This window comes from Montipora foliosa, chromosome 4 (genome assembly GCF_036669935.1).
Source record: "Montipora foliosa isolate CH-2021 chromosome 4, ASM3666993v2, whole genome shotgun sequence".
Taxonomy (NCBI): Eukaryota; Metazoa; Cnidaria; class Anthozoa; order Scleractinia; family Acroporidae; genus Montipora; species Montipora foliosa.
In genome coordinates this window covers 8,699,027-8,709,026 of record NC_090872.1, presented here as the reverse complement: position 1 = coordinate 8,709,026, position 10,000 = coordinate 8,699,027, and the positions used below count along the sequence as shown (strand labels likewise).

At 38.4% G+C, this 10,000-nt stretch overlaps 1 protein-coding gene across 1 annotated transcript in view; it reads right to left on the bottom strand.

Annotated features, from left to right (window-relative positions):
• Window positions 1-10,000, bottom strand: part of LOC137999729 (H(+)/Cl(-) exchange transporter 5-like) — a 26,205-nt gene that overhangs the window by 9,468 nt on the left and 6,737 nt on the right. Inside the window, exons 5-12 of the mRNA XM_068845601.1 lie at window positions 9,677-9,732; window positions 8,025-8,093; window positions 6,296-6,446; window positions 3,239-3,324; window positions 2,570-2,694; window positions 1,569-1,683; window positions 724-819; window positions 342-400 (exon numbers count right to left, since the gene is read on the bottom strand). Coding sequence (XP_068701702.1) covers window positions 342-400; window positions 724-819; window positions 1,569-1,683; window positions 2,570-2,694; window positions 3,239-3,324; window positions 6,296-6,446; window positions 8,025-8,093; window positions 9,677-9,732 — 757 coding nt within the window. The remainder of the gene's footprint in view (window positions 1-341; window positions 401-723; window positions 820-1,568; window positions 1,684-2,569; window positions 2,695-3,238; window positions 3,325-6,295; window positions 6,447-8,024; window positions 8,094-9,676; window positions 9,733-10,000) is intronic.

The window sequence follows — 10,000 nt, the reverse complement described above, 5'->3', positions numbered from 1 at the left end:
GTAAATTGCCGGGTTAAAATCCACTGAAACTTCAGAACAGATCAGCTCGACTTATAATGAATCTATCCAAATTGCATAAATTACAATTTCATCTGTCTGCTGTACTCTTACTGATGATAAAAACTAGCCAATGAGTGCGCGAGAATTCAGACAGTTCTTGTAAAAATGTAGTTGACAAACCAACGGTGGAATGTCTGGTTGTTGATGGAAGAAAAAAAAAGAAGCTGAGATGGATCTCTCGTTCTCATCCACCAATATCGCGGCGATGATGAAACATGAAAACCAGCTTATATACAGCTGCTAGCCACCAGTGGGAAAACCCACTTTCCATCCATACCTACCTATGTCTCCAACGGTGAAGCTGTCTTGTGTTATGCAGGACAACGGAGGATCATTTTTCCTATAAAAAGTAAACCAAACCCCTATTACACGTATTTGAAGTGACTTAATGACGTTGCTTGTCTGTATGCTTGAGTTGCTAATAAAAACTACACTATGAGTTACCACTGTCGTGCTAGCCCTACGTTGGAGCGAAATGACCGGAAGGACTAGCGCTAGTCCTACCGGTCAATTCGCTATGACGAAGGTGCTACCTCTTGTTTGCAGAAATTTCTCGTGTTTCATTCCTCAAAGACGTAACACACCAAAGCTCCTTTACAAACTGACCCATGTTATAAACAAACTATTTGAGTCTGCTTTAATTTCCATTAATTTTTTTTTTACCTTGGTCTCATGACATCTGCAGCCAGTGTTGTGTGCGTGAATTCTTCTTTGCTGTCCAGGAAGGGATAACCATTCAGGTGAATATGTCCATCATAGCTATCAAGGAAGTCAAGGGTTCTTGGTTGAATTGTAATTTACTTTTTCAGCGGAGGAAAAAAGGAGTACCCTGAACTCATTAACTCCCATCGACTCCAACTCTAGCACAACTGCACTTGGGTTAAGTTCGCTACTTGAGTAGATTACAAACAGTCTCTCTTTTCCTTCAAATCGTTGAAATGAACGCGGAAGTATCGTATGCTTTGCACAATGGCAAAAAGGGATTGACGAAGCTGCGAGCCCCAAATACTGTTGGCGCCAGAAGGAGCAAAAAGGGACTACCGATGACCACGGCTTTTTCAACTCGCAGCTTCACTATTCTCCATTTTGGATGCTCACCGTTCGATACTCTCGCCTTCATTTCAACGATTTGGAACAAAACGAAAACAGCTCGCAGTTGCTTGAAGCTATGCTTACGTCGCTAGTGAAAAGCAACCGTAAATGAGCTCGCTAAATTGGATTCACTAATAATTACACAAGAGGATGGGAAGACTGGAGAAATCGAGGCAGTGGGGTTTAGGGCGCTTGCCTTGAGATCCGGGGATCCCAGGTTCAACACCCGTTCTGACCACTCTTTGAAGTTGATCCTGGCAGTCCCTGGTTCAACTTCTCGGCTGCACTTGCAAATATAATTATTAAAAAAAAAAAATGGTTTGCCTCTTGCCAGTCGGGTTCTTTAAGTTGTTGTTCTGTTGTGTTGTGTTGTTACATTGGCTCAAAAAAGCCTCTACAGTATGCACGTAGGATACATTCCTTCATGTACAAAGGCATCACCAATCCATTTACTCGTCATAATGGCCACCATTAACGGCACAATGTACATCAGTCCGCCCGTCAATTCAAACATTATCACCACAAGAGAAACTGAAAAAAAAAAAAGTCCAATACGATGGTAAAAACAATTTGAAGAAGGGAAAATGGAACAAGGGGCTAGACGTAGCCTGCACTATGCCTGATTTGCAACTCTTAGGGTTAGGGTTCACGTAAGTGACACTTTACGTGATACAGATAGTACACGGACAAAAACTTCCCAGAGCAGAATAGAAAACTCAACCCACATGTCACGCTACGTCTGAGAATTGAACGCGGGTGACACTGGATGGAGACGAGTGCTCTCACCACTGCGACATCCCTGCTCCAATAATGGGGCAATATTATTCTCACCTTGACCTGCTGAAAATTAATGGCTTAGCTCCCACGAGTCTCCAATAGCTCTGTGTTGGAGCACATGAACTAGCAATGATCCAATCAGAAGGTCACAGGTTAAACTCCCATAAAAAAATACTTCGACTTTTCCTTCGACTATCCCGGAGTCATGGTAGCAAAAATACAACTCATTTACCAGGGCAACTCCTTCCCTACAAACACCACCTGGCATAACTTGATCTTGACTTGAAATCTCAAACAATGACTATGCGGTGTCTGTACGATAATACAATAATAATACAACTTTGTTTACCCTCGGATTTCAGAGTAGCTAAAAGCTAATATCTCCGAGCATTTAACATTATACAATTGTTAAGAATCCCAACTGGCGGGAGGCAAACCAGTTGGCTATTTTACAAGTGCGCCAGAAGTTGAACCAGGGACTACCTGAAACAAATTCAGTGAGTGGTCAGAACGCGGTCTTGAACCCAGGATCTCTGGATCTCAAGGCACAAGCCCTAACCACTTGGCCACACTGTAGTAACCTAACCACTCGGCCACACAGAGTAACACCCTTGGGATAACTTGATCAGCAAGCCTGTACCTGTCATTTTTGTAACTCCACCCAGCACTGCCGCAGCACCAACCATTGCATACAGCCCAGGTGTAATGCAAGTTGCAATTGACTTGCCGCACGATGATTCAAAGATGTACCAATCTGGGTGGTGACTGCATGAAAAAAAAAAACACAATTACAGCAAAGAGTGTCAACACGTTTGCAATTGCAGGGTAGTTAAACAGACATTAAGGCTGTAACAGTTACAAATACTGGTTGTGCATAAGAAACCCTCTGTGCTTGCATTTTTGTCAGTTTGGGGACTGTTTGAGCAGAGCTGTGAAGCTTCGAAAAACAACAACGAAGCCGGGAAGGGAATGTGCCTGTCGTGTTCAGTATTAATTTTTTAGCATCTTGAGAGAGCATTAAATAGTTTTCCACCCTTTGCACATCCATTTTCTAACGTTTATCACTGCGACTGGTACAAAATTCTTCTGCAGAATGAGATCTCTCTGTCTATCCATGGTATTGCTTTCGTTCTAGGGAATGGCTGTTAATAGAACAAGATCTTGCATGTCTCAGACATCTGACCTCCATTCATCATCGAACCGTTATCTTAAAGGCAATAACTTAAAACAATAATAATAATAATAATAATAATAATAATAATAATAATAATAATAATAATAATAATAATAATTAATACTGCCAACTTACTAAGCAAGTTGTTCCAAGCCGATACCAAGAACTCTTCCCATACAAGCTCCTATTGCCATGCTTGGGATGAACAACCCAGCTGGCACCTACAAGTTGATTGATACAACAAGAAAATACCTTCTTTTAACTTGTAACTTTACAAAATGGAGGCTAAGATATAAATACAACATCTGCCACGGTTAAGGCCCTGTGATAGTAAATTGAAAGCTCCAAAAAATGCAACAACAATATGTCAAGAGGTTTTCTTGTGTTTTTCCCTGTTAAATGAGATACCAGGGACAAACTCTCCATTTCTAAATATATGTTTCAAGAAGCAGCCAAACTAGATAGGGTGGTGAAATATTAAAATCAGATGTTAAGACCTGTGGTACATGTACATGTGTGGTGGCGGTCAGCACTAAGTTTTCCCATCCTAGTGCAGGGTCAGGACAGTTCTTCCATGACTATCCCTGCTGCATACTAATTTACCGGTGACATAAAATTATTGCTAGTCAAGTATGCTGTGATAGACTGGCATCCCATTCAGGGTGGGGGAGGACTCACATTTTCATTCAAGATACCAAAATAGGGATACTGAGTCTTTAGCTAACCAGATTGAAAATGCTGCTTCGTTCCTTGCTTTAAAGCAAGGAACCTATTGTGGAGGCAGTGTGGCCGAGTGGCTAGGGCACGTGCCTTGAGACTGGTTTGCCTCCTGCCAGTTGGGATTCTTAATAATTGTATACATTCAATGCTCGGAGATATTAGCTACTAGTTACTCTGAAATCCGAGGGTAAACAAGTGATGATGATGATGATTATTATTATTACTATTATTATTTTTATTTTTTATTTTTTTTTTCTACTACCTTGGTCATCAAAGTTAAAGAACTCCTTTCAGACAAAAGAAAAACTGTCAGCATTGACAGGCCCATGTGCTATTGTGTAATACAACATTCAAATTCCAAAGCCTGTGTTTATTTAGCTTGAATGTGCAAATAAATAATATTGCTTAAAGAACACAAGAATATCAAAAAGGACAAGGGCTGGTGTAGAGGTGAGAGCACTTGCCCTACACCAATGTGGCCGGGGATCGATTGCCGGGTTCAATGCCATATGTGGGTTGAGTTTGTTGGTTCTCTAGTCTGCTCCAAGAGGAGCACTCCGGTTTTCCGCTCTGCTCAAAAACTAACATTTGATTTGATTTGTTCTGATATCAGTTGATTTGTAGTCTCCCCAATTAGTAGAGCACTTGTGCTTGGCCAAATAGCATTGAGACGTAAATTAAGTTATTATTATTATCATTATTATCATTATCATTATCATTTATTCTTTTCAAAGCTTAAAATGGTTGATACTTAATTTAATTTATTTAATTTAATACTTCTATTGCGCATAAATCCATAGAGAAATGATCAAATGCGCATTACAGTGAATTTAAAAATATCCTAAAATTACAAGTTAAAAATCTTCTAGAAATACAAAGCTAGAGATGAGTACTAATTCAAAAAAAGGGAAAAAGAAAATCAATATCTAAAAATACCAAATAGAAATTAATCAAAAGCTACTTTAAAGAGATACGTTTTCAGATGGCGCCTAAAAATGTCAATATTATTGATCAGACTTCAGCCATCTTGGATGAGTTTTGAATTGGAAAGTAGAAATTGTGTTAAAGGAGGGGGAAGAACCACACCTGTTACAGTCAAGGTCCTTGTGTAACATATATTTTGTACCATAGCACTTGATGAAACAAAAACACAACAAAAAATGACAAAAACCTGTAAAGAATAGCTACTATTGATCTCAGACATCTGTGGACAAGGGCTTTTTTCAGCCCACTTCACGAACTGTTGATTTCAGGATGCGGTAAAAAAAATTGATGACATGATAACATTTTTTGTGGCTTTGTGGTTTGGAAAATACTGATCTCGTGACGCTATTTTCTGTTGCTCTCCCCAAAGGGAAAAACGAGAAACGTTGTTGACGTCGAGTAAAACCGGCCAAAGCTTTTACAGGTGACCCAGGAAAAGCCTTGTCCGAGGAAAGAAGAAGTTGGTGTAACATGGGCTAAAGGAAAAGTCTACGCCTTGGGAGCCTGGTTTTCGACCTTAGAAGAAAACACTTTTTACGTTAACTTTTCCGAAAAAATCGAGAGAATAAAAAACATTTTAAATAGCTGGTCTTCTAGAAGATTAACTCTTCTAGGTAAAATCACAATCATAAAATCTTTAGCAGTATCTCAAATTGTGCATGTTCTATCCTCTCTCCCAACTGATCAGGGTGCACTTGAAGAAATTAATACCCTGTTGTATGATTTTCTCTGGAATGGTAAAGGGGACAAAATCAAAAGGACAGAAATGAAAAATGATTACGATAAAGGAGGACTCAAAATGATAGATATCCAAAGCTTGACTAAATCTCTAAAAATGAAGTGGGTACAAGAATACTTAAATGACGATAATCATGGCAAATGGAAGCTTTTCCTAGACTTCCACCTCCAGAGGTGCAGAGGGAAACTAGTGTTTTTAAGTAACCTTAAGCCACAGGATGTTCCACAGCTTAATTTAAGAGATCCCTTCTCGAGAGAAATTATAGAACACTGGACAGATTTGAGCTACAAAGAAAAACACCTTGATTTTAACACCATGGGTATATGGCACAACTCGCTGATTAGAATCAGAAAAAAAAAGGTTATTTTTAGGTATTAGCATAAGTAATAATTTGACATACAGCTGTAGAAGTACAAGCTGTTGTATTATTTTTAGCGTATGCGTAACCGTATCCTTGTAATGTAAGTAACGTATGGTAAATAGTGTAAGTAGTTGTCTAAAATATTATATTGTTTTGTATTGTAAAATTAAAAAAAGAAAAAGAAAAAAAAAGAAAAAAAAAGAAGTAGGTGGAAACTTTTCTTCAGGTTTTTTTCTTTTCTCGGCCGTGGAAAGAATGAAGGACTAGCGCCACGTGGTCGGTGAGCCACAAAAAATGTTATCACATGATCGGAATTTTTCAACCGCAGACTGAAATCAACAGTCCATGAAGTGGGCTGAAAAAAAGCCCTTGTCCTGCTACTAATCACCTTTATTCCAAATGTAAACACAGTAATGATGGCTTTGAATATCATTGCAAGAATGAGTTGCCACAATGCTGTTTTGACACCTGCCCCAGCATCTGCTCCAGGCCAGTAGGGATCATTCACATTTAAAGTAGAGTTAACAGTCTCATAGTCGCTGTTAGGATAAAGAAAATGAGAGGAAATTGAGGATGAGGAGGAGACATGCCCATTAATAGAAAGCTTTGCCTACTTCGGTCACTAATTTATGCACAATATCATCATAACATACAATGTAGTTCACAAGCTGGTCCAATCAAAGTCCCAATAAATCTCCATGGTATATCATCTTTAGATTGATGCACAGCCTTGGGTATGAAACACGACATGCAACTGCATTTTAGCTGCAAAGCTTCAAGATATTAGCTGTGAGTTCCTGTTGTTAAGCTTTTTGACACTGAAATGTTTCTCTTGGCAATGACTTTTAGGTGCTTTGTTAGACACATAATGGTTTACACTTTTAGGTGTGCATATTGAGTCATGGATGCACTTGTGAAGCCTAAAGACACTCAAAGAGATACAACGCTCTTGGCTGTGCCTCAAGCAACTATAATGACTCTACTGGGTTCTCTAAACTTCACACTTACACATACATGTACAATTATCGATAATTTGCTGTATGGGGGTTACACATGAGACTCCTTGGAGCTAAGCCACGAAAAGCGGGCTTAGGTGACAATATCACAGTACCATACAAATTTTCTACCGGTTAAAAAATTTGACTGGACCTTTTCTTTTGTTCACACAGACCTGACAAACCGGATTAAAATTTAACCTTGTCAGTGTTTTAACAATCTGTTCATGCGCAGAGCGTTACTTTACAAAATCCAAAATGGCTTCTTCCAGCTGAGTTACCATGCATCCATGCAACCTTGCCTTTACCATGCAAAAATTTTTAAAGACGATCAAGATGTTCACAGTGGGCCAGTTAAATTTTCGACAGTACTGGTTAAACACTCGGTATATACAATTACAGTGCTTTGTCCACGAGTTTGGCATTCAAATTTTTTAACAGTGAGGCATCTAAATTTCCATACGTATAGTGTGGTTCCATGTAAATGGAACCCCTACATTGTAAATGCAGGAATTTTCAACTGGTAGAAAACTCGTCTGGTACTGTGTGAATAAGCCTAAATCAACTGCCTTTAAAGTTTGTTTGGGTGACCATTGTGCTGTTCCACTAAAAATTGGGCTAAAGGGACTAAAATAATTGTTGAAATGGGGCGCACTCTCATCATTCACCTGCCATAATATTAATTAATGAAGACAGTACAGATAATTGGAAGTAGTACAGCATCTAAGGAAGTAATAGGGTACTGACAACTTTGATTCCTAAGCCTGCCTAGATGTTCTCCCATTTTTTTTACAACCATTATCCAAAAATAAAAATCTTTTGAATTTTTAGTTTTGATAGAGGAAGATGCAGGTCTAAATGTAAAGGCTGCTGATGCTGGAATGCAACTCAAAGAATACAAATACCGGTAAATTAACCCCTTGACTCATAAATCACCCCCTTGACAAGTACAACTGTAAAATTGTCTGGCATTTCAAAGTAAAATCTGTTTAGTCTCACTGCCAGGAATCAATGTGTCTGCATTGTCTGATTTGTACAACAGTTAGAATAAGTAATATTTCCACACCCAATTAATTATTAATGTTTCTTATTTTCACACTAATCTATTAAATTAATTCATACCATAGATCTGAGAAGTCATCAGGGCCACATTGAGAGAAGAGGCGCCGAATTAGAACGCTGGTACTCTGCCTTTGAAAGAAGAGCAATATTTTTAAAGAAAGGAATAAATAAAAAGAACTAACAATTTCATTTAAGTGTCAATGGATTAAGCACAAGAGCACTAATTGGAGACACAAACGAAATTAACTCAAATCAAATCAAATATTGGTTTTTGTGGAGAGGGGAAAACCAGAGTACCTGGAAAAAAACCTCTGAATGTCTGAATGTAAAGAAGAAATGGACCAAGACAGCATGAAATATTAAGCAGATAAGAACTTAGCTATGATCGAGAATAAATACTTTCCAATGTAACAACGGTTCGAAGTATATTTTATCATATCAATGATCTCTCTTTGTACTAGTCTTTTGTTCACAAGAATTTCTGCAATTTTGTTGAGTATATTCCAATTCGTACCTTTACTATAAATCCAATTGATTTGGTTATTGAATTCTCTCGCCTTCTGGACAGCCGTTCATCTTGTAGCCTAACTTTGATCCTATATAGTATATTAAAACTCTAATCCTTGGAGTTATGTGATGAGTCGCATTTCGATCGAGGACTATGTTTTCCAGTGGGTTTTTTGGCCTGATTGGTTTTTACCACTGGTTTTTTTCTAGCGGGCGACATAATTATTATTCCAGTGTAATTTTTCTTTCAGCTTTCTTTTGCATTATTTTTTGTGTTGTAACTTATTTTTCACATCTTGGTTTTTTGCTTTTGTCGGTTTGCCATCCAGTGTTTTCATGGACATTTTTTTTAGCTGTTTGTTCTTTTTTTCAGTGAGTGTATTAATCTTTGATGATAATTCTTGTATCAGTTGTTCACATTTTAATTGTAATGAGACTTTGATGATTCCTTGTATTTTTTAGTATAATTTGTACCCAGCACAGTCACACTCCATTTGTTGTACTGTCGTTTTAATTATTGCTGTGCGTAGGGTAGTAATGAATACTGATCAGCAAAGAAGGTTGACCAAGCCGACTGGTAATGGCTGGCTATTCTGCCATTTTCTCTTCTTCATATAAGCATGCACAACTAGCCTTCAGAGTGAAGAATTGAAGATTTTGAATGATCATCATTAATGCATTTGGTTCAGCACATACAGCAGTTGTAAGTAAAGTAAAAGTAAAGCAACCATATTTAACGTCGATAACTTGTAACAGTAATTCAACTAACAAACCTGAGGTCAACGGTACCCTCATCTTATTCCCCCCTCTCCATCAGTGCTCTGTTTTATGCCTGGGTATTTAAAGCTACTTAAGCTACACAGAACGGAAAGAAGTCGAAACAAGGATGTGAGATCCCGGAATCGAACTCAGGAGCTCTTAATTGCACCAAGGCCAATAGCAGAAAGAGCACCATCTGGATCAACCCCTTTTCCAATGTCACAAAATGCTAAAGACCTTGTCAAACTTACAGCAATTTGTCAACTGCCATCTGGCAACTCGTAGCAATTTTGCTAAACAAAAATAAAGTTGCTGGACTCACACAAAGCTCCGTGACCAGACCTATTTCATCAATAATTATCGGGTTCATCAGATGTGTGGAACCACGTCTGAAATAGCCCTTTAATCTTACGTTGAAGATCTGAAATTTCTCGTAGAAAAAGTACCTGGTGTAGGGATTGGGATAGGCAATCGAAGCAGTGATAACAGTCACCATTAAAACCTGAATGACACAAAAACAAAAAACATTATACAACATACATCTACCTTCCTAAACAAAGTGCAATGAACATGGTCAATTTGCAAATGAAATCATCCAGATAAAAAGCACTGAATCAGACTCAGCTGGATTCGCTCTGACGAAGGGCTAACGCTCGAAACGTCAGCTTTTAGAATCTCTGTACGGTGGCCAATTTACATTATCAACTCCGTTGATAAAACCAAAAATTTTTGTATACTACTTTCCCACCGACGCAGCACCACAGTTTCTT